Source organism: Ursus arctos, unplaced genomic scaffold (genome assembly GCF_023065955.2).
Source record: "Ursus arctos isolate Adak ecotype North America unplaced genomic scaffold, UrsArc2.0 scaffold_2, whole genome shotgun sequence".
Taxonomy (NCBI): Eukaryota; Metazoa; Chordata; class Mammalia; order Carnivora; family Ursidae; genus Ursus; species Ursus arctos.
In genome coordinates this window covers 37304563-37329420 of record NW_026622874.1, presented here as the reverse complement: position 1 = coordinate 37329420, position 24858 = coordinate 37304563, and the positions used below count along the sequence as shown (strand labels likewise).

General features: G+C 40.2%; 1 protein-coding gene across 4 annotated transcripts; it reads left to right on the top strand.

Moving 5' to 3' along the window:
* Positions 1 to 21354, top strand: DDX59 (DEAD-box helicase 59). Of its 4 annotated transcripts, none has more exons than XM_026480699.4 (8): positions 1 to 298; positions 1497 to 2314; positions 3450 to 3617; positions 6999 to 7088; positions 13013 to 13264; positions 14367 to 14519; positions 14999 to 15127; positions 20854 to 21354. In XM_026480699.4, the coding sequence occupies exons 2-8, from the start codon at positions 1508 to 1510 to the stop codon at positions 21115 to 21117; spliced, it is 1863 nt and encodes a 620-aa protein (XP_026336484.2). In that variant the 5' UTR covers positions 1 to 298; positions 1497 to 1507; the 3' UTR covers positions 21118 to 21354. The 4 variants fall into 4 exon arrangements, with proteins under 4 accessions (XP_026336484.2, XP_026336485.2, XP_044233657.2 ...); XM_026480700.4 differs by having other exon boundaries at positions 16 to 203; XM_044377722.3 differs by having other exon boundaries at positions 16 to 203; positions 1392 to 2314.
* Positions 21355 to 24858: the final 3504 nt, after the last annotated feature.

Genomic DNA, 24858 nt, shown 5'->3' with positions numbered 1-24858 from the left:
GCTCCGCCTCCCGCGGTACCCCGCCTTCCCCGTCGCGCTAAGGCGCGCCGCGATCTTTTCCCAAAACCCGAAGTGGATTCTGCGCTCCGCACGGCCCCTCCGAACCGTAGTGTGACCAAGCGAGTCCAGGCCTGTCGGCAGGAAGCTCGGCCCAGCACCTGGAGGGCGAAGCCGGCCCCCAGCGGGAGCGGACGCGGCCCCAGGTCTGCGCCAGTGAGCGGGCCGCGGGGCCCAGCAGCTTGGGCCTCCTTCCGTCGTGCTCCCTCTCCTCTGGGACGCGGGGCGCTAGGCCGCGGCGGTAGGATACACCCCCTCCCACCCCCCGCCCCGTAGGCAGTTCCCCTCCCACCCTTGCAGTCGCCCCCTCCGGGGCCTCCCGGCGGAACCCGGTGCCCCGCCCGCCCCGTTTCCTAGCAGCGCCGTGACGTGCACGCGCCTCTGGGTGGGGGGCCGCGGGGCGGGGGTGAGGGGCAACGCCCGAGGGGAGGGTCCGGGAGCGCGCGGCGGGAGAAGTGGCTGGTCGCCCAGCAGGAGCCGGTTCCGTTTCGCCATTTGAGGACCTTGAGTTCCAGGCTCTTCCTGCTGACATAGAGCCGTCCCTCCCCCAACCTCCTTGATGTTCCCTGAGTAATCCCGGAGAGTATTAGGATCGTAATTCTAGATCTTCGGTTGCATTTCTTGTTGGAATTTTTCTGGAAAAATTGAATTCTTTTTGAGAAAAATGCTTATTAGTATATTTAATAGTCCCCCAAAAAGCCTTTCACAATCCACAGTCATTTTGCAAAAACATTTTTGGTGGAAATAGGCATAGCAGTGGTAGAGAGTTTGCGCTCTAGAGCCCAAGAGTGCCCGAGTTCTAATACAGTAATGGTGTGAGTTTGGACAAGCCACTTAATCTAGCTGCCCAAGGTTCCTCATGTGAAAAATCATGATACGTAATACAGCATAACGTATATGTATGCCTTTGCGGGGGTGGTACTATATACAAGCTTGTGAAGATAAGGTTCACGTGTGAAGCACTAAGCCCTGTGCTTGGAACATAGCAATACATAAGTGTTACTCATGACATCAAAATAGCATTTTTCTCTATGCTTTCTGGTTTTGATTTTGAAGATCCCAGTTGTGAAGTATCGATACCTCCTGCTTTCTTTTGTGAAAATGTAATAAGAGGATTTACTCCAGAATTTCTATAATATTTGGTATTTCAAAGTGCAGGTAGTCAGTAAACAGAAGCAGGCTGTATGCACAAAGCTACATGAAGTGGTGTGCGCAGTTTCACCACTCCCATGTACAAGGAAAAGGACTCTTTTTTTTTCCACCAGAGGAAATTTGTGAATGAAAGAAAAGCTTGCTATAAGTAGTGTCATGATGCCTTCTTCGATTCCTTTCAGGCAAAGCCCAGGGACACCAGGCTGACTGCCGGATAACCATATGGTGCTTCCTATGTGAACTTTATTGAGGGCGAAATAAATCTCATTATATAATTTCCTCAACAGAATACTGGAGGATGTTTGTTCCAAGATCTCTAAAAATCAAGAGGAATGCTAATGATGATGGCAAAAGTTGTGCAGCTAAGAAAATTAAACCAGATGCAGAAGACCCGCAGCTGGATGAAGGCAGAGGTGATGCGGCCAATGCGTTAGTTACAAAAGAAGCCGCGCGATCAGACAGGCACAGCGCGGAACCATGCCCTTTCCCCGGTACAGCTGGCCAGTTGGCTGAGGTTGGTTTGGTTGGACCTGAGCAGGATGCAAAGGATAGCGATCTTTCTGAAGAGCCTGTTAAGTCATTTTCCAAAACACAGCGCTGGGCAGAACCTGGGGAACCTGTCTGTGTTGTTTGTGGTCGTTACGGAGAGTACATCTGTGATAAGACGGATGAAGATGTGTGTAGTTTGGAATGTAAAGCAAAACATCTTCTGCAAGTAAAGGAAAAGGAAGAAAGATTAAAACTCAGTGATCCGCAGAAAGTGGATTCAGGGCCAGAGCCTCCACTTGATGCTTTTTATGTCTATAAAGAGCACCCCTTTATTTTGAACCTTCAGGAAGACCAGATTGAAAATCTTAAACGGCAGCTAGGAATTGTAGTTCAAGGGCAAGATGTCACCAGGCCCATTATTGACTTTGAGCACTGTGGTTTCCCTGAGGCCTTGAATCACAACTTGAAGAAATCAGGCTATGAAGTTCCAACCCCCATCCAAATGCAGATGATCCCTGTGGGACTTCTGGGAAGAGACATTCTGGCCAGTGCTGATACTGGCTCTGGAAAAACAGCTGCTTTTCTTCTTCCTGTTATCACCCGAGCTTTATGTGAGGTAAGAGTTCGCACGCGTTACTCTCAGAAACAAGTCAGGCATATACCACGTTTCATCCTTAACTATCTTAAAACCACAAACTGAAACTATAACTTCAGTCATTAGCGCTCCTGGTGATTTTGCTTCTGATAGTAGTTTGTATGAAAAAGAATTTTAGGGAATTTTTCTTTCATCGGATTGAACCAAAGATATTTTCATTGAAGGTCTTAAAAATCGCTTTCCTTACAAAATATTTTCTTTCAACAAATTTTCTATTCGAGAAATAAACTTTTGCTTTGGGGGGAAAAAAAAATCCTGCTGACTGGACGACCTGCAATTTTTGTGTCAATTTAGCCTCCTTGGATTTCGTGTTTAAAAAACTGATTTATACCAAAGTTGGAATGTTATTTAAAAATTTAAAATACACACTTAAGTGTGATTCATGGTTCATCTTAAGATAATGCTACCTTACTTCACTTGTTAGTGTATAGTGTGCAAAGCACCCCCACACATAATTAATTTCACTGACATATTTGCTAAGTACTAGTGAGTCTCTGAGGTCTGAAGTAGGGCAGGAAGGGAAACCAGTGCCAAACGTAGGCAAAGAGACGAGAGGTAAAGGAGGAAAATTTGGAAAACTAAAGAACTGTAGAGGATAATGTGAGGAAAAAAAGAAAGCATCAGATGTTCAAAATATAAGTAAAACTCACTGGATGTCCAAAATAGAGTGATAGGGCAGGAAATAGGACTTTTATAACAGTAAGTTCTTTGGACAAAGAAGTGAATCTACAGGAGAGGTGGGGGGTGGGCGTTATCAAGGGTGGAATACCAGGCTTTAACCAGATCTTCACGGTTTTCTCTTCAGAGGAGCGTGGTTAGAGATTGCAGGGTCCATTTGACCTTCAGTTTTCCCACCCTGGTTATTGCGGGTGCTTTTCCCTGGCCCCAGTTTTGACCTTTCACTGTATATCTGTTATATAAGGAAGGGTTCAATTTATGGTGGTTTTGGAGAGAAAATCTGCAGTGAGCAGCAGGCAGGAGGGTTCACATTCAGTTGGGCTGATGGAAACACTCCCAGAATCACTTTGAAGATTTAGTCCACATCTGCAGGAATTAATTGCTGGCATTTTTAGACTTGTTTTTCACATCTTTGCAGAGCAAAACTCCATCTGCCCTCATCCTTACACCAACAAGAGAGTTAGCCATTCAGATAGAGAGCCAAGCTAAAGAATTGATGAGTGGTCTGCCACGCATGAAAACCGTGCTTCTGGTAGGGGGCTTACCCTTACCCCCACAGCTTTATCGTTTGCGACAACATGTGAAGGTAAGCACCAATTTGATAAAATGCCTTTGAAAAGTATTATAAGCAGTATGGGAGCTGGGGTTTTTGGTGGTGGTGTTTTGTTTTTGCCCTTAAGGGACATGGACGAGTGATTTTAGGTTAGCCTTTATTTAATTTTGTTTTTGTTTTTATAGGTTGACCTTTAAATTCTTGCCAAGTAAGTCATAATTTTTTTAAAGGTTGTTTTATATCGGAAAGGAACACAGTTTATTGAGTGCCTGTCATATGCCAAGTACTGTTGGATGTTCTCAATGTGCATTATCTCTATTAATCATCACATTTGCTCTTGAGGGTGGGTGGGCATATCCCATCTTTCACAGTTGAGAAGTTGAATCTCAGAAAGATGGCATTTATCTAAGGATCCATAGCTAATATACTTTACAGTGTGATTCCTACAAATGAGAACATTATCCCACGTAACCACAATACAGTTACAGGATCAGGAAATTAACATGGATACGCTGGAATGCTTCAGGAGTTCACATGGCTGTCATTGACTCCTCAGAGCCCATTCATGTTTTACTAATCGTCCCGTCAACTTTTCTTTTTAATAGCACAAGAATCCAGTTCAGAACCACATTTTACATGTAGCTGTCCTGTCTCTTTCATCTCCTTCAGCTTAGAACAGTTCTTCAGTCTTTGCCTTTTTTCCCATGATCTTGATACTTTAAGGATTATAAACTGCTTACTTTGAAGAAGGTCCCTCAATTGGTTAGATTCAAGTTACGTATCTTTGAAAGGAATATCATGGAAGGGATGTTTTGTTCTTTTCATTGCATCCTTTTAGGTGATATGCATTTTGTTTGTTCTTTTACTGTTGATATATCTGTAAAGTAACTGTAAAGTTTATTTTTTCCCTTTGTATTTAGTTAAGTATTTTGAGTAGTTTCATACTGTAGATTTCTTGTGCTTTACCAAATTTCCAATGTATTCTTTTATATATATATAGATATATATATATCTATATATATCTATATATATATATCTATATATCAGTATGACTCATGATTAAGTATTATATTTAAAGGATTATAATCTGTTATCACTGTTACTTGTTTTTGTTCTCTAGTTGTCTCCAGTTTGAGCAGTGGAAGCACTGTGAAACTGGTTTCTGTGTCCTTTTTTATATCCCCATCATTCTTGAAACACTTTGTTTCTTTCTATCTGAGGAAGACATTCATGCTTACATTGTTCTTTCCTTGGCTCAACCCTGGAATCATGAGCCCATAATTCCTTTTGGTAGAGGATGGTACTTAGAAACCAAGATCTGGGCTCTTGGTTGGGCTCATTGCTGTTGCTCTCTGCTGTTATCATTGCTTCTAGAACCTCTGAGTAATAGAAGGAGAGAATATTCCATAAGTGTGTATTTCCACATCTACATTTATCGTAGACCATGAGTTCATGTTGATACTTCCAACTCTAATTCAACACAGCAAGATTCATTTTGGCATTTTATACCTGCTACCTCTTATCTGTTATGTATTTATTCACTCGATCAACCATCTTATATGTAACCATTTGCCCATCCTCATCTCTGTTCCCTTCCCCACAGTGATGCCTTCCTTCCTAGACTCCACCCTGCACCCTCTTTACCCCCTTAGACTGCAACCTACTGTGCAGTGTCACCTTTCTCCGGAGGCCCCCTTGTCAGCCTGCTGCCTCTCCCGTTCCCCATGCCAGGCCGTGTCTTTCACAGACACCCTCTGAGAAAAAAATAACTGAAAAATCTGTCCAACAAAGTGATCTTTCAATAGCCAGGGCAAAATAGAGACCTTTTCAGATAAACAAAACTGAGAGAGCTTATTACCAGTAGATTTATCTAAAAGCACACTAAACTAAAGTATTCAGCATATAGAGAAGATGATTCTGGGACGCCTGGGTGGCTCAGTCATTAAGCGTCTGCCTTTGGCTCAGGTCATGGTCCCAGCGTTCTGGGATCGAGCCCCACATCGGGCTCCCTGCTCAGTGGGAAGCCTGCTTCTCCCTCTCCCCCTCCCCCTGCTGTGTTCCCTCTCTTGCTGGCTGTCACTCTGTCAAATAAATAAAATCTTTAAAAAAAAAAAAGATGATTCTGGAAAGGAAGGTGTGGTATCAAAGAAAGAATGGAGAACAAAGAAAATAGTAAGCGTGTGGGTAAATGTAAACAAACATTAACTAAATAAAAGTGATGATGAAAAATCTGTGGGTTTAAAAAAAATAGAAGTAAAATACTGGCCAACTGTAGCATGTAAGTGCGGGTAAGTTGTTGTGATTGGTGTTAAATTGTTTGCCCTTGATTGTTCAAAAAAAAGATAAGTATGTCTACTTACTTTAGACTTTATTAAGTTTATACATGTTGATTAAAATTCAAGGGAATTCCCATACTAAAAGAATGGGGGAAAACGTTCATAATTTCCAAACCAGCAGAGGGGGGAAAATGGAATAGGAACAGAAGGGATGAACTCAGTTCACAATTATTAAAACAGATTTAAATGTTTACAGTATTTATGAAGAAACTAAGCGGAACTCTGTATTTCTGTAGATAAAAATCCTCACAACCCTGAAATTTTATCATTCTCCGCGATCTCACCATTGTGTTGGTGTGTCCTTGGAAAGTGGAATACAATTGAATTTATTAGATCATTTGTAACTCTACTATACTTTACACCAGGCGCTGTCTCATTTAATCCTCACAGTAATTATTATCATTTCCATTTTATGAATGTGAGAACAGAGACTCACACCATGATTAAGTGCTAGAGCTAAGATCCCTACTGAAGTTTGACTAAACAGGCCCTGCTTTTAACCACTGCTTCAACTAATATATTATGGAAGTGTTAAGAGCCTTAAGCAACTTTAGAAATCATTGAGTCCAACCTTTCAATTTAAAAGCAAAACAGCAGAGGCCCAAAGAGGTTGAGGGATTTGCAGTTGTTGACAGAGCCAAATAGCGGCCGGCCTGCCTGCAAGGCCCATCCTGGTCTGGCCTCTGCCTAGTTTCAGGCCTCATCCAAGGCTTTCCCGCCCCTCTTCACCCTGTGGAAGCCTCAGTGGCCTGCCAGCTTCAGAAGGTTCTAGGATGTTTTCCCTCCATCCTCTCCTCACCAGCTCCCACTGCTTCTTTAGATTTTAGCTTATATATTAGCTGGGACTGGATAGATGCCTCCATTCATTGCATACTATCCTGACCTCATGAACATTTATTTATCTATTCCTTTCTTTGTGTTATGAGATTCATGAGAGCTGAGACTATGCATGACTTAATCATCATTGAATTCTGAGTACTCAACCCAGGGGTTGGCACATATTAGCCACTCAGTAAGTATAGATAGAAAGAAGAAAGGAGTATTATCTAATTTTTTTTTCTTTTTCTCTGTTCTTCAGGTTATCATAGCAACTCCTGGGCGACTTCTGGATATAATAAAACAGAGCTCTGTAGAGCTCCGTGGTATGAACATTGTAGTAGTAGATGAGGTAAGTGGTGTGGGTTAGAACGTAAGTCACATAATTTTATATAATTTATGAAAAGTATATTATAGTTATATAATCTCACCGTGTGTTCAGGCATTTTTCTCTCCCAAAAGAAAAAAATTGAGGGAAATTTTTTTTTTTTTTTTTTAATTGCAGTAGTCATTCTTAAGCTGCTTTCTGTGTGGCACTGCAGCTAACCTATAGTGCGACTAATTAAACCACGTTAATAAATACAATCAGCTGTCTTTTCCTAAGTGACAGAAAACACAAATCCAACACCTGTTATATTCTCAGTGATAAGTTTTTTAAACATTTGACACTGGCTATCATTTGTCTACAAAAATAAATGTATCCGTGGCAAGTAACTGTTAAGAGGGATTTTGGAAGTAGCTAATGCTTAGTTGGATGACCTGTATTTTTTTCTATGTGGACATAGGTGTCCGTGGTTGTGATTTTCAGTGTGACATAGAGCATATAGGCATTTTTATAGTTGCGGTTTGCTTAGTAAGGTGGAATAAGTGCGTTATTATCTGATGATATGCCACCATGTGAACAGGCATGAGGACAGAAAGCCGCGTGTCCGCCCAGACTAGGCGCAGGCCGGTTCTGCCTGCCGTGCATCGCACGCCCATGTTCACACATACACCACCAGCCGTGACAGAGCAGGGGCTCAGCAGTGATCAGAAATGTGGGGTCCAGGGGCTGACCAGTGATGGCAATGCGGCCCGCCTTCTGTGGGTACCAGAGGATGTGGAAAGGACACACAAGTAAGATCCGTGAGACTAGGATTTGAGCCTTTACTCCGCCCACTGTGGGACGCTGGGCAAGTCATTTCATCTTCCAGAGTTGTGGCGAGGATGAAGTAATGATTGTGAACGTGCCTCATAGACTGAACGGTCCTATATAAATGTAATGTTATTCAGTCCTTTATCAGTTTTTTGTTTTTTTTTCTTATGTATTTACTTTGTGTGTGTGTGAGAGAGAGCATTTAAATTCTACTCCATTAGCAAATTTCAGTTCTACAATACAGTGGTGTCAACTATGGTAACCGTGTTATGATTTCAGACCTTATCTATTCTGTAACTGAAAGTTTTTACCCTTTAACCCCAGACCTCTTCCTCTTTTACCCACTCTGCAGCCCCTGGCAGTAATTTTTCTCCTAATTTCTATGAATTTGACTTTTATTTTCTTATTTTTAACTTTTTTAGATTCCACGTACAAGCGATACCATATAGTATTTGTCTTTTTCTGTCTAGCTTACTTCACTGGAGTATAATGTCTTCCAGGTCCATCCACCTTACTAAAAATGAAGGAATTCTAAGTCTGAATATTTATACACCTCATTTTCTTTATCTGTTCATCTGCTGATGGACACTTGGGTTGTTCCCATACCTTGGCTATTGTGAACTATTTTTCAGTCCTTTACAAAGGACTGCCAAGTCAGCATTTTCCTGGCGTGCCTTTTGTTTCAGCTGATTTTGCATCTGATTATCATCAGACTTTACTTCCATCCTGCAAGTACGGGTGGGCTTCCCGTTGTTGATAAGCCCATGTGTTCCGAAGTTCTCACCATGCCGTGAGCCTGAAAAATGACCCTCATACAGATTTTAAAGTTACGTTCCCTTCCTGCTTGCTCCTCTCCACAACATTCTCACTTTGGCCAATGAACGAACTTTCACAGGGCACCTCAGTGCTGTGCTCAGAATACAGAAGGAGTATTCATTCAGCAAACCTGTTCTGAGTACTTGCTCTGTGCAGCCGCTGTCCCAGCTCCTCAGCATTTAAGGAAATGAGCTGCTAAACAACATAATTGGTCATGTACTGAAACTGACGTTGGCACAGAAGTGCTGTACAGATTGACCAACCCTGGGTCAGTTGGGGTGGCATCACAAAGAAATTTTAAATATTATTCCAGCCTACAAAGTGCTGAAATCTTACTGGGGAAAAAGACATAACACTTGAAATAAAGGCAAGAACATTATTATCTATACTGAAATACAACAGTACTGAAAGGTGTGATGCAGGCCAGGGAGTGGCAAACTCTTTCTGTGAAGGACCACATAGTAAATATTTGAGGCTTTGGGGACCACATGGTCTCTGTTGCAACTGCTCAGTACGACCATAGATAGTAGTTAAATAATTGGGTGTGACTGCTTTCCCATGAAGCTCTGTTTACAAAAACACGTGAAGGTCTGCGTTTGTCCCAAGAGCCTTAGTCTGCTGACTCCTGATATAAGCTGTTAGTAAAGTAATGGGACTGTGTATGATACGCTAATTGTTCGGGACAATTAAGGTAAGAAGGAGAAATGAGAGAATGCGTGAATTGGCACCGTAAAAAATGGCTTCTCCGCTGTAATGGGATGTGACCTGGTCATCCACAGATGGAAAAGGATTTAGAAAACTAGAAAACGTATCAAGTATTCCAGGTGAAGAAGCTAACAAGCAGAGCCAGAAAGGCCAAGCACAAGCCCAGAGAGACCAGCCAGCTTGAAACATTCTTCCTGAGAAGTGGTAGGAAGTGCAGTTGGGTAGTTAGGGTGGGGTCAAATTATAGAGGCCTTGGAAGGAAGGCAGAGGATTTTGGACTTGATGTGGGAAACAATGAGGCTTTCTAAATTATTGAGTTGGGGTGTCACATGTGGAAAGTGGTGGTTTAGCAAGGTTATTCTGTTGCTCCATGCACGAGAATTTAAAGATGAAAGAAGCTGTGGGACAGAATGGCTGGCAACCCAGGCAAGAGGTGAGCAGGGTCAGGGACAGGGCGGAGGCAGTGGGAGGCATGAGTACATCTGAGAATCGCCGTAAATCATTCATGAATCTTCTGATGACTGAGTATGAGAGAAGATGAAGAAGAAGGTGGTTGAGGGGGCTTCATAGATTCTGGTTGTGCCTTTGATATTAAGTAAAGGACAAGTGGGTATGGGTTGGGGCTTGACAATAATATTTAAGTTTGGTTTTAGAAATGTCGGATTTCTTGTGAATGGTGGATGAAGGGGAGATATTGTATGGATACGAGAAATGGGCATTAACATCCATGAGCCACACTGGTTTCTCCAAGGGAGGAAAGTTAGAGAGGGACAGGGACCGGGGCTAAATGTCTGCTTGTGGAGTTTGAAGATGAGTCTGTAAACAGAGAAGTAGTCTGAGAGACCAGGAAGGAACAGAGAACAAGTAATACCCCTGAAAAGAGAGACCACTGTTTCGAGAGGAGGGTGAAGATACCAGAATGGTCAGTCATGGAGACTAAGGTAATTCCTTTAGGATTAGAAAAATCTGCTCTGTCACTCTTCTGTGTCTTCCGCATATCTGTCCGTTAGCCTAGACTTTTCTCCCATCCCATCTACGTGCTTTTCCTTCTTTATGTGTCCATGGCTCTGAAACCTTCCATCAGCCCCCCAGATAGACTTCAGCCCTTCTTTCCTCTCTGCTCTGTTGACCTGTGTGGAGACTGTATCCTTTCTCTTGTATTATGTTCCCTGCTATATCCCCACAGTCCAGCACAGTGTTGGTCTAGGTTTCCCTGATGGTAAGAATCACCCAGTGTGCTGAGTGAATGCAGTAGAAGACCAGATCTCTTACTTGGGTATTCCGATTCAGTAGGCCTGAGTTGGAGTCCAGGAATATTTAAAAACTCCTTCTAGGTGATTCTTGTCTTTAGGGAGATTTGGGACCCACTGATTAGCAAGCTGCCTGACAGATAGTGCTTTCTCAGTGCTTAGAATTAATGAATGCTTGTTCGTTCATCAGATGCATTTTTAGGGCTTTTTATGTGCTAGACACTGTCCTTGGTTTTGAGGATACAAGAGAAAGTGAGATAAGCCATGACAGATGTTGGTACACAGGTCGTGTGACAGAGACAACTGAGGAGTTAGGTTCGTATCAGAGGAGAGCTCGCTGAGTGTCGTTTCTGCTGAGACCTGAACAAGAAGGAGCCAGCCAAGCGAAGATCCATCTGGAGGACAGACTGCTTCAGACAGAAGAGCCGATGTGCAAGAGCTAATGTGGGAGCGAGCGTTGGGTAGCTGGGGACAGAAAGAAGGCTGGTGTAGCAGGTGGGGCCTGACATGGAGGAGTGGTAGGCGATGATGAAAACCGTAGGACTTCGGGCTGTGCTTAGCAGTTGGGTTTTTTTTTTTTTTTAAAGATTTTATTTATTGATTTGACAGAGAGAGAGAGACAGCCAGCGAGAGAGGGAACACAAGCAGGGGGAGTGGGAGAGGAAGAAGCAGGCTCATAGCGGAGGAGCCTGATGTGGGGCTCGATCCCATAATGCCGGGATCATGCCCTGAGCCGAAGGCAGACACTTAACCGCTGTGCCACCCAGGCGCCCCAGTTGGGTTTTATTCTATGTGTGATGGGAAATTACTGGAAGGGTTAAGCAGAGGAGTAACAGAGATGTTTTATGTTCTAGAAGATTCGGGATGCTTGGGGTAGATGGCTTCTGGTGTGGGGGTGACAGGATGAGAGGAGTCTCAACTGTGAGCTGGAGAGAAGCAGCTGGATTTGGGGCATTTTAGTGTAAACATTTTAGATGCAGGGAAGCTTGGGTGAGAAGAGAAACTGGGCAGATTTATTTCTGATGGCCTGTTTTCTGAACCAGGAGAAGCAAGGCCATCTCCTGAGATGAGGGGGGCTTTAGTGGGATTATTGAGGAAAAAGCAGGGGTGTTTGCAAGACAGACTACCGTGTGCATGCGCACATGCTCTGTGTCTCAGGTAAATTGAAACATTGAGACTTACATGCTGTGGGCATGTTCCCTAGTGTTTTATGTATTTCATCTCATTAATCCTCATGACAGCCCTATGGGGTAGTTCCTATTATCATTCTCATTTGTAAAAGGAAAAACTGAGGCGTACAGCCATTCATTAGCATGCTTAATTTAAGGTCATAGGTAGAGCCAGGATCAAACCTAGGTCATCATGACTAGATTTTTTAAATGTCATGGAATGAATAATATTAAAACTAGTGTTCAATCTTCCATGTTAGTGGACACTTAAAAATACAATGCTTTAGGGGTGCCTGGCTGGCTCTGTCAGTAGAGCTTCGGACTCTGGATCTCAGAGCCATGAGTTCAAGCCCCGCATTGGGCATGGAGCCTACTTAAACAAAAAACAAACAAAAAAAACAACAAAAATACAATGCTTTAGTCTAAATGCTCTTAGTTTTCAAAATTATAGACACCTGGATTGTATTTAAAAAATCAAGATAGCCTTTATCTTTCATTTTTTTAAAGCAACACTAACTTAAAATTTTTTCTTCTGTTTGCTTAGTAATACATAAATTGTTTTTAAAAACTAGCAGTGCAGAAGTATATACAGAAGCGAAAGCCCTCAATATTAAATTTTTTTAATTTAATATTTTATTATAAATATATGTCCATGGTAGAAAAAAAAGCCCCAAGCTTTGCAAAAAGCTGTAAAATGAAAAATTAAATTGCATTCCCTCCCACAGCCTGCAAGCCTTTTCCCCAGAGTTAGCAATTAAGTTTCTTGAGTGTATATACAAATGGTATCACATTATACACAGTGTTCTGTACTTTGCTTTTTTCCTTCTAGTAATGACTCCTTATCACTTAATAAAGGACTTTCCGCTCATAATTAATGATAGCATAGGGTTGCATTATGTGGATGGATCTACCATATTGTATTTACCAAATCCCCTATTGATGGATATTTAGGGTTTATATATTTGTTGCCACTATTAATAATGCCATAAAAATCTTTGTATATCACTAAAGACATATAATTATACAATATATAATTTTATATAAATACATATTTTCCCTATTCTTTATCTTTGGACATCGTGTGGTATATTCTGTGTAAAAGTTTTTGATTTTTTAGGTTCTTAATCATATCTGTTTTTTCCTTGAGTGGCTCAGGGTTTTTATGTCAAGTAGGACTAACTTTAAAATGATTTCATTTTAGGCTGATACCATGTTAAAGATGGGCTTTCAACAACAAGTGCTTGACATTTTGGAGAACGTTCCTAATGACTGTCAGACCATTTTAGTTTCAGCTACAATTCCAGCTAGCATAGAGCACCTAGCGAGCCAGCTTCTGCATAATCCCGTGAGAATCGTCACTGGGGAGAAGAACCTGCCCTGTCCCAGCGTGCGCCAGATTATTTTGTGGGTGGAAGAACCAGCCAAAAAGAAGAAATTATTTGAAATCTTAAATGTGAGTAGGAAAGCAGTCAACCCTGTTTTGTAGATTGTGTTTGCATCTTTCTTTCAAGGTTCTTAAGACAGTGATTTTTAGATGCAGCTTTTGGGGAATTTACTATAGATATTTAATAATAAATTGCTTTCCTTTGGGATTCTTTGGGGATCAAATAAATGCTGTGTGGATGCAGGGTTGCTCTTTATTTTCTGTATCATGGAAAGACATTGAAATATCAAGATTATTCCGAAATAACATTTCTTTGTTTCAAAAATTTTTAGTAGTTTTATGTATCAGATAAAGACAGGTTCTTTCTTGGCCATTCTGTCCTTGAGAAATAGAATTTTTTAGCAGTAACTTGTTTATTTTCTGTAAGATTTTATTTATTTATTTGTCAGAGAGAGAGAGCACAAGCAGGGGGAATGGTAGACAAAGGGAGAAGCAGGCTCCCTGCTGAGCAATGAGCCCGATGTGGGGCTCGATCCCAGGACACTAGAATCATGACCTGAGCCGAGGACAGATGCTTAACCGACTGAGCCACCCAGGTGTCCCAGCAGTAATTTGTTTAAACACAGATTTATTAAGTGGGTGATAATGTGTCAGCACAGTTACTTAAAAATAAAGTATAAAGCCTGGGTGGCTCAGTCAGTTAAGCATTTGACTCGATTTCAGATCAGGTTATGATCTCAGGGTTTTGAGATGGAGCCCCATGTTGGGCTCCTCTCTCGCTCAGCGTGAAGCCTGCTTAAGATTCTCTCTCTTCCTCTCCCTCTCCCCCAGCTCGTGCATGTGGTCTCTCTCTCTTAAAAAAATTAATTAAAAAAATGAAGTATTAAGTTAAATACAGTTTGTATTTACTTATGAACAGTATTTAAAATTTAAAATTGCACTCAAAGCTTTAAAATTATTTTTGCAGTAATAGTGAAATGATAGAGAAATGTAAGGGCAGTAGACTTTTATGCTTCTGTTCCTGCATATTTTAAAGAAAACACTCATTTTAACACTCATTTTTCCTCTACAAACCTATTGATAACTAGCTTATACTAATGCTTTCAGAAAAACTTCTCATCGTAATTTATGTTCTATGAATAATTTTAAATACATGTTTTTCATTTTTCAGGATAAGAAACTCTTCAAGCCTCCAGTGTTAGTATTTGTGGACTGCAAGCTGGGAGCAGATCTCTTGAGCGAGGCAGTGCAGAAAATCACAGGTCTAAAAAGCGTATCTATACATTCGGAGAAATCACAAACAGAAAGGAAAAACATATTGAAGGTTCGACACTCAGCATTCTCCTTTCCAGGGACCCCATATTACTAGCTGGTTTCTAAAGCAGACATTGTCTTACTGACTGCAAGAACTTCAGGCAGGCAGTGACTTGTGAGCTGGTTGTTCGTCTTGCTCAGGGAGCAATAAGCCTGTTCCCTACGGGATTAATCTACTAAATAGATTCCTAATTCAGAATCCACCATTTCTGAAATTGGGTCAGTTTAGACTGGGGCAGAACAGGAATTCACCCTTGGAAAAGGTTGCCAGAGTATATTAATAGAAAAAAATTGATGCAGGGGATGGGGAGGGGCCAGGCAGAACTTAAACTACATACGTTTCTCAGGTATACTAAGACCGTTGCATATTGAAAAGATAACGGCAACAACAATATTGAAGAAAGATTTGAAAAAAGAAAAGATATCTGAATTATATAAAACCACATAAGATAAATTCTGAATAATGAATTGTGTTGCTTTGTGGGGAAGGGATTACTTGAAGGAGACTATGAAGTTGTGGTGAGCACAGGAGTCCTGGGACGAGGCCTAGACTTGATCAGCGTCAAGCTGGTTGTCAATTTCGATATGCCTTCAAGTATGGATGAGTACGTGCATCAGGTAAAGAGATTTTATATGTTTCCACCGTGAGTTTTCTTGGGCAAGGCATTGTCAATAGAACGGTAACTAAAAAGGAAAAAAAAAGTTTTATCATAGACATAAAAAAAGCTCTTACATCATTTTGTTTTTAAAACATGTATGTATGGGGCGCCCAACTGGCTCATTTGGTAGAGCACGTGACTCTTGATCTCAGGGTTATGGGTTCGAACCCCCTGTTGGGAGCAGAGATTACTTAAAAATAAAATCTTTAAAAATATGTATATATGGATATAAACTAAATTTTGTTTTAAAAAACTATATGCCTAAAATGGGTTAAAAATTATTAGAAATAATAACCTAAAATGTTAGTTTAAAAAATTTTTAAGTAGTTTCTTCGTTTATTTTTACTTCCTTTGTATTTCTTATTCAGTAAGCATATTAAATGGCTTTTATAATCAGGAAAAAAAAAAGGCTTTGTTTTAAGTTAATATATCTAGCCAAAATAAAATTGATCCGCCAAAGTATTTGGGTTTTTTTTAGGAATCTTGTCTTCATCTCTTCTTCATATCCTTCTTTGTTCTAGACTTTCACCTATTAAAGTTTTGTTTCTTTATTTTGCTGCCAGAGATAACAGCAGCTCTTCTTTCCAGCAGAAATAGAGCTTTCTCTTAGCGTCACCTTATCTTTCTGACTGCTACCCGTCTTCCTTCTCCGGCATCACTTACAGACTCTTCAAGTAAAGGGTTTCTGTCATGTTCTTAGAATTACCTCTGAATGCCACATTTAGTTGGATCACCCGCGGAATCGCTTTTAGTGCCTTGAATGCATTGTCGGTTGTATTTGTACTTAGCAATCTAGCAGTGCCTCTCTTGCTTGGTGCACTCCACGGACCTGTGCATCAGGGAGTTGATTATCACTCAGGAGGGGATTGCTCAAATCACTGAAGTTTACTTTCTTTCAAACTTTTAGTGATTTTGGATGGTAATCTTCCTAAAATATTAAGATACTTTTTTATAATAACTTTTTATTATGTTATGTAAAATATTAAGATACTTAAGAAGTTTCTTTGCTTCTTAAATAGAATATGCTGATTATAATTATTTAACTTTTTCTTTCTATCCCAAGGTCAGCCCTGTGGCTCTCAGTTACTCACAATGTACCCTGAGCAATGGCCTCAGGGGATGTTAAAGTTTGTAGAGTTTCTACTCAGAATGGCCCCATATCCTGCTTTTCTAGTTCTGTAGCCAGGGTATTGTTTGCTTGCTTGCTTCAGTAATTAAAGTATGAATATACACAATGAGAAATAATGCAAATAACAAAAGATATAAAATGAAAAATAAGTCTTCATTTTATGGGTTTTTTTTTTAAGGTTTATGTATTCTAGGGAGAGAGAACACATGCGCATGTGCGTGCAGGGGGAGGAGCAGAGGGGGAGAGAGAATCTATAACAGATTCCCTGCTGAGCGGAGCCGACATGGGGCTCGATCTCACGACCCTGAGATCATGGCCTGAGCCAAAACTGAGTTGGATGCCCAACTGACTGAGCCACCGAGGCACCCCAAAATGAGAAATAGGTCTTTGTAAGATAGCCCTCCTACCTTTGAGTAGTCATGACAGTTAATGGTGCAGAAAATATAAATGCCTATTTATGCACAAATACACCTGTACGTGCATACCCTGTTACACTTACTACATAAATGGGACCGTATTACACCAACTGTCTATGCCTTGCTTTCTTTATTAAATATTTATTAGGCATCTTTCCTTATTAGCATACATAATAGGTACCATTTTAAAAATATTAATGTATATGAAATGCTTACCATATATATAGCCAGGCACTGTTTTAAACTCTTTAAATGTTTTTACTTGTTTAATTGGGCTTGATTTTTTTTCATTGCTGCATGGTAATCTATTGTATGGATTATCATAATGTATTGAATAAATCCTTTATAGTTTGATGGAAATCAAATGTTTCCAATATTCTGTTATTAAATAATGCTGCATGGGGCACCTGGGTGGCTCAGTCAGTTAAGCGTCTGACTCTTGATCTCAGCTCAGGTCTTGATCTCAGGGTCATGAGTTCAAGCCCCATGTTGAGCTCCATGCTGGGCATGGAGCCTATTTAGAAAAATAATAATAATGCTGCACTGAACATCCCCCTATATAGTTATGCCTTTCATGCAGTATATTTGTAAGAGAAATGTGTAGGAGACCTGCTAGGTCAAAGGATATGTGTATTTTATTATTTTATTTTATTTATATTTGGTTTTTTTAGGATACATGTATTTTATTTTTTTAAGATTTATTGATTTGTTTATTTTAGATTTTGTTTATTTGAGAGAGAGAGAGAAAGGGAGAGCATGAGTGGGGGGAGGAGCAGAGGGAGACAGACAAGCAGACTCCCCGCTGAGTGCAGAGCCCTACTGGGGGCTCACTCTCAGGACCCATGAGATCATGATCTGAGCTGAAACCAAGAGTCAGATGCTCAATTGACTGAGCCACCCAGGCACCTAGGATATGTGTATTTTAAATTATAGTAGGTATTCTTATGTGTCTGCTTTTAAAGATTTATTTATTTATTTTAAAGAGAGGGTGCATGCATGAGTGGGGGGAGAGGCGGAAGGAGAGGGAGAGAGCAGACTCCCCACTGAGCATGGAGCTCGATGATGCGGGGCTTAATCTCAGCCCTGAGATCACGAGTTGGACTCTTCACTGACATAGGCGCCCAGGTGCCCCATGTGTCTGCTTTTAATTTAGGGGCAGGGAGTCTCTGCGAAATAATTTTGAATTTGTTAAATCTTTTAGAGTTTGTAGACTATTGCAGTTATTTTTTTAAAAAGCTTACGTCGCCATATAAAATACCTCAGAATAAATTATGTCTCAATTGATATAATTCATCACTTGAAAGTGTACAATTCAGTGGTTTTTAGTATATTCATATAGTTGTGCAGCTATTACTACAGTCAATTTTAGAACATTTTTATCACAGAAAGAAAACCCCATACCCATTGCATCAGCAATCACTCCCCATTCTTCATCTCTCTCTCACACACACTCGCACACACATACACACACACACACACACACACACCCCACTACTCTTACTTTCTGTCTTTATAGATTTATCTCTTCTAGAAATTTCATATAAATGGAATCATATGGTGTGTAGTCTTCTCTGGCTTTTTTCACCGATCACAGTGTTTTCAGGTTTCACTCATGTGGTAGCATGTATCAGTACGTTTTGTATCGCTACATAATAGTGCATTGAAAAGATATACCACCTTTCTTTGTTCATTAGTTGCTAGACATTTAGCATGTTTCTACTTTTTGTTTACTGTGAATAATGCCGCTGTGAGCATTCATGTACAATTTTTTGTGTGTGGACATAGGTTTTCATTTCTTTTTTTTTTTAATTCTGGTATAGTTAACATAGTGTTGTATTAGTGTCAGGTGTGCAATATAGTGATTCAGCAATTCAGTGCATTACTCAGTGCTCATCATGACAAATGTACTCTTAATTCCCTTCACGTATTTCACCCCCCCCCCCATAACGTTTGTTCTCTATAGTTAAAAGTCTCTTTTTTGGTTTGTCTCTTTTTTAATTTGTTCATTTGTTTTGTTTTTAATTCCACATATGAGTGGAATCATATGGTATTTGTCTTTCTCTGACTGACTTATTTCAGTTTGCATTATACTGTCTAGAGTCATCCATGTTGTTATGAACGGCAAGATTCCATTCTTTTTTATGACTAATACTCCTATACACACACACACACACACACACACACACACACCACGTCTTCTTTATCCATTCATCTATGGATGGACACTCATAATTTGGCTATTGTAAATAATGCTGCAGTAAACATAGGAGTGCATATATCTTTTCAAATTAGTGTTTTCTGTTCTTTTGAGTAAATACCCAGTAGTGGAATTACTAGATCATATGGTAATTCCATTTTTAATTTTTTGAGGAAACTCCATGCTGTTTTCCACAGAGGCTGTACCATTCCAACTAACAGAGCACAAGGGTTCCTTTTTCTGTACATCCTTGCCAACATTTGTTCATTTTCATTTCTGTTGGGCATACACCTAGGAATGGAATTGCTGGGTCATAATTCTGTGTATAACATTTTGAGGAACTGATAGACTCTTTTCCAATGTGGCTTCACGATTTTACATTCTCACCAGTGATATATGAGGGTTCCAGTTTCTCCAAATCTTTATCAACACCTATTTATCTTTCTTTTTTTTTTTTTTAAGATTTTATTTATTTATTCGACAGAGACAGAGACAGCCAGCAAGAGAGGGAACACAAGCAGGGGGAGTGGGAGAGGAAGAAGCAGGCTCATAGCGGAGGAGCCTGATGTGGGGCTCGATCCCATAACACTGGGATCACGCCCTGAGCCGAAGGCAGACGCTTAACCACTGTGCCACCCAGGCGCCCCCCTATTTATCTTTCTAATTATAGCCACCCTAATGCGTGTGAAGAGGTATCTCCTTGTGTTTTTTTTTTTTAAGATTTTATTTTTATTTATTTTAGAGAGAGCATGCAGGGGGTAGGTAGAGGGGAAGGGAGAGGGACAAGCCGACTCTGTGCTGGGTGCTGAGCCCAACGCAGGGCTCTATCTCACGACCCTGAGATCATGACCTGAGCCGAAATCAAGAGTCTGATGCTTAACTGACTGAGCCACCCAGGCCCCCCCCTTTGTGTTGTGATTTGCATTTTCCCTAATGACTAATGAACATCATTTCATGTACATACAGGCCATTTGTGTATCTTCCTTGGAGAAGTGTTTGTTTAAATTATTTGCCCATTTTTAAATTGGGTTGTCCTTTTATTGTTGACTTGTAAAAGTTATTTATATATTCTTAGAAAACCTTTACCAGATACATGGTTTGCAAATATTTTCTTCCCAGTATGTGAGTACAGCTATACTTTGTATTAATTTTTAGTCTTATTGGAAAAATTCAGTAACATAATTAAATAAAACAACATTTCTTCCCTTACTTGTTCCCAGTCTCATTCCCTAGAGGGCCATGTTTTGTTTTGTTTTTTTTTTTACTACATTAAAAATGTCCTATATATTGGCAGCAACTAATTTAAATACTCTGAATCTAGACTTTACATTCTACATTTCAGTTAAGGAGCAGAAATTGCCCATGACTGTATATTTACCCCCTTCTTCTGAAGAGTTTCTCAGTATATTTGGAAACAAGTTAATTTTGTTTCTTATCATGTGTTTCCATCACCAATTTGTGTCCATTTAATTTTATCAAAATGCGAAATAAATACGCAAAAATGAACTTGCTTAAATCTCACGTTTCAAAGGCACCGAGGTACTCTAAAGCAAATAGTCCTCTTGCTCTAAAAGCAGTAACTTTTGAAAAATTTTACCTTAACCTACCCACAGTAAGAAGCATCTTCATGTCATTACCACCCCTACATACACCCACCCCCACACACACAATACATAACTGGAACACAAGTTTCACAAACAATACTTGTATTATATGTGGTCACTGTGATATTTTCTGTTTGAGCTATTTCACTAAAAATATGCCGGTGGCAGTCTACTAAATTGATTTCACAAAGTACATTGAGATGTCCAGTTCAAAAACATGCTTTGTGAATGAATGTTAATCTTAGCAAAGCCTCTTTAAATGCTAATCTACATTTTCTTTCAAGAGACATTAAGGTTTTATATGAACATTTTGAAAATGTCCTTTGCATTTCATTTCAGGTTGGAAGAGTGGGGAGATTAGGCCAACATGGAACAGCGATTACTTTCATCAATAACAATTCAAAAAGACTCTTCTGGGATATTGCAAAAAGAGTGAAGCCCACAGGATCCATTCTGCCCCCGCAGTTACTAAATTCCCCCTATCTTCATGACCAGAAAAGAAAGGAACAACAGAAAGATAAACAGACACAGAATGATCTGGTTACAGGAGCTAATCTTATGGACATCATTAGAAAACATGATAAAAGTACTTCTCAAAAATGACTTGTGATACCACGGAACAATTTTTTATTGTGTATTATGAGTGAAATTTCTGTATAACCATATGGTTTGAGTAAATGCGACATGTACGTGAAACAAAAAAATTTAACATAATTTAAATTTTTTAAATTGAATCTCAAATTTATACCACAGTATTGTATTTATTTCCCTTTTAATTCTCATAAATTAAAAAAAATCAGAAAATGAATTGCTAAATAAAATAAGATTTTTTTCTGTCTAGACAAAGCCTCAATTTTTCCTCAATAAATATCCTTGGAGCTGCTGTGAGAACCAGGAACCTGCACAGCAAGGAGTCGGACTCAGAATGGTGGTGCTTTTGTTGAGTGTCCCCGCAGTGCTGCAAGCCCAGCGGTGCTTGGATTATTGTTGAATAAATGAATGTTAGGAAGAAAGTAAATGATGGAAGCTGGAAGAAATGGTCGGTACTTCTTTTAAAAGATAAATATGAAATATCTCTTTTATTCTTAGTTGTTTTCCCTTCAGCTTGGTAAATAGAAGTTTATGTTATATTTAATATGGTCTTATCAAAATAATGTCAAGTCATGTTAATGTTGCTACTTAGAGTTTTATGTTAATTTCAGTTTGCTAATTCAACTGATAAATACTAGAAGAAAACAATGGATGTTTTGCTTTGATGCATCAATACTTTCATTTCTTTAAAAACCGCTGGTGTCTGTTTGCTTGCAGGATTTAGATAGTATGTTACATAAACATTGACACTTAAGCTTTATATCCAAAACATCCTCCCCAAAAGGGTGTGACAGAGATTCATATAACTAACTGGAGTCTGTGTAGGTAGTTTCTTTCTTTCTTTCTTTCTTTCTTTCTTTTTTTTTTTTTTAAGATTTTACTTATTCGTTTGAGGGGTAGTGGCACATAAGCAGGGGGAGAGGCAGAGGGAGAGGGAGAAGCAGACTCCCCACTGAGCTGGGAGCCCAACATGGGGCTCCATCCCACGACCTGGAGATCATGACCTGAGCCAAAGGCAGATGCTTAACCATCTGAGCCATCCAGGCACCCCATGTGTAGATAGTTTTTTAATGTTGTCTCCACCCAAAGGAAAGCATGGGGTCAGAAGTTCCCCAAAGAATATGAACCCTCGAGACTCTGGCTCTCTCCACCCTGTTTCTAAGTTTGCTGTCAAGTGATAAGTATGTCCAGTTTCAAGGATGAAAGGCAGCTATGAAGGTCCAGAGTGTTGTAGCAGAGGTACATTGAGAGTTGAAATCAAAGCGTTAGCACGATGCTCAACATATAAAAGAGACCTTAAAAGTGTTCGTAATACTCACTAGAGAAAGGGCACTTTTCCATTAGACTCAAACTGTGTATAAATAAAAGCAGTATAATTATGAGAGATTTGCAATTCAACGTATTTAGAAGACTGCGTATTTTTAAAAATCTTTACTGAATTTTTTTTGAAAGATTTTATTTATTTGTCAAGCAGGGGGAATGGCAGGCAGAGGGAGAAGCAGGCTCCCCACTGAGCAAGGATCCTGATGCGGGACTCGATCCCAGGACCCTGGTATCATGACCTGAGCCAAAGGCAGCCGCTTAACTGACTGAGCCACCCAGGTGCCCCTTTATTGAACTTTTTAAACCATCACCAATGGGCACTACCATTTGTTTTAAGTAACCTCCATGCCAAACATGGGGCTTGACCTCACAACCCCAAGATCAAGAGTTGTGTGCTCTACCAACTGAGCCAGCCAGGCGCCCTAAAAGACTATCTTTAATCAAAAATAAATAGTATTGGGCTATAATGTAACCGCACTGGTCGGCTTAATTTGCTGGCTGGCTGGCTTCTGTTCCCACCACGACTCGCGTCCTTCATTTGCCTTCTTACAACCCGAAGTTCTGCCCGCTCTCATTTTGAACTTTGCTATTGCCTTGGCCATCACTGACCACCCTCTGAAATTCTCTCTTCCTTAAGGCAGCAGGTGAATGAGACAGTGGTGGGGGAGCGAGCCGCAAACGCACAAGCTCATCATGAGGGTTAAATCAGAATTTTTTTTAAAAAGCCAAAGTTTTTTTTTTTTTGGCTTCCTCACATCTTCACAAAGAACATTGCCATGTATTTAAACTCTGACTCACACTGATTAATTTACTTTTATAAATCGAAGTTGGATCGATGAGCTGTCATATTTCCCGATAAAACTATACTTTTTTTTTTGGCAGGCTGAATGTTACTCAGCTTGCCCCCTTCTATGGAATTAATATCAACACACCTCTTATTGCCACGTTACATTTTCTGCTCACTACAGTCTACACAAAGCCTGCTCCATAAATGTAGGCAGGCCTGATGCGAGAGGTGACGTGTCATTCAAGGTGACTTTCCTGGCAGCCAAAAGTAAACCGACTCCGGACAGATAGGACTCCTTTGTTGTCTCCCAGGCACACTTAGAGTGACCCCAGAGGCTGTAGGGCCACAGTATGAAAACCAACCAATGATATTAAGTAAACACAGTTCCCTTGTTCTGCGAAGTTAGTGTGAAGATGATGTTAATTTGACAGGATTGCACATAAGGTGAATATAAGACAAATGTTTACTTTTTAAAGGTGTTTACAAATACTAATTCATAAAACGTTTACAAACAATAATTTTTAAAAAATTTAAATTTCAGCTTTGAAGAATTTACATGTCATCCTTACTTTTCTCATTTCATCTCATAAAGATGAAAACTTAAAACTGTTTGCAGGTAACTCGGTTCTAGTTACAGCTCCACAGCTGTTTTTTTTTTTTTAATTACGGGAAATTCATTACTATCTCTAATCTTTAGCTTTGCTCATTTGTAAGATGAGAGGGTTTGCTTTAAACTTCTCTGAGGCCTTCTAAAATCTATATTTTCTGTGCTTCAGACTTTTATTTTTTTTAAAGCTTTTATTTATTTATTTGTCAGAGAGCATAAGCAGAGGGAGGAGCAGAGGGAGAAGCAGGCTCCCCAGCTGAACAAGGAGCCTGATGCGAGACTCCATCCCAGGACCCCGGGATCATGACCTGAGCCAAAGGCAGACGTTCAACCAACTTTTCTTTTTTATTAAATAATCTCCACACCCGATGTGGGGCTTGAACCCACAACCCCGAGATCAAGAGTCGCATGCTTCACCGACCGAGCCAGCCAGATGCCCCTGTACTTCATCCTTAAATCTAATGTACATCAATCTCTCTCTCCATGTCTGGAATAAGCTTCAGAATAATACAGGGTGGGGACTCTGGATGAAACAAAGTTGGCTGAGAGCTGATCATTATTGAAGCCAGGCGATGATGGGTACGTGGGAGTTCATTACTGTTGGCCTATGTTTGATGTGTTGGAAATATTCTATAATTAAAGCACATACATATATACACATACAAATATATACAGATCTTGTATTCATATAAAATTCTAATCCTATCCTTTGACTTGTGCCCTAGTTGCATAGCTTCAACTTTCCACCCAACCTTGGCTCAAATTCGGCCTGTCTAGAGCCAAATTCATCAGCTTCCTGACAAAAAAGTCAGATTCCCTCCCGACTTCCCCGCTGCCTGTGGTGCTACCGTGTCCAAGTCATGCTCAGAATCGTGGTGTCATCATTGACTCACCTCGCTCCCCAGTCTCTGTATCTGCTTAGTCACCAAGTCCTACCTGTTTTTCTTTCAAAATTGCGCACGTTTGTGCTGCCACAGAAAGCCAGGGCTCCTTCACCCAAAATCTAAATTTTCCTAGCGCCTCTGCATTGGCCATT

Coding starts and splice junctions, on each gene's coding strand:
- DDX59 (XM_026480699.4), top strand. CDS start 1,508: ATGTTTGTTCCAAGATCTCTAAAAATCAAGAGGAATGCTAATGATGAT. Junction 7,089..13,012: donor ACATTGTAGTAGTAGATGAG/GTAAGTGGTGTG, acceptor ATTTCATTTTAG/GCTGATACCATGTTAAAGAT. Junction 14,520..14,998: donor AAAGGAAAAACATATTGAAG/GTTCGACACTCA, acceptor TTTGTGGGGAAG/GGATTACTTGAAGGAGACTA.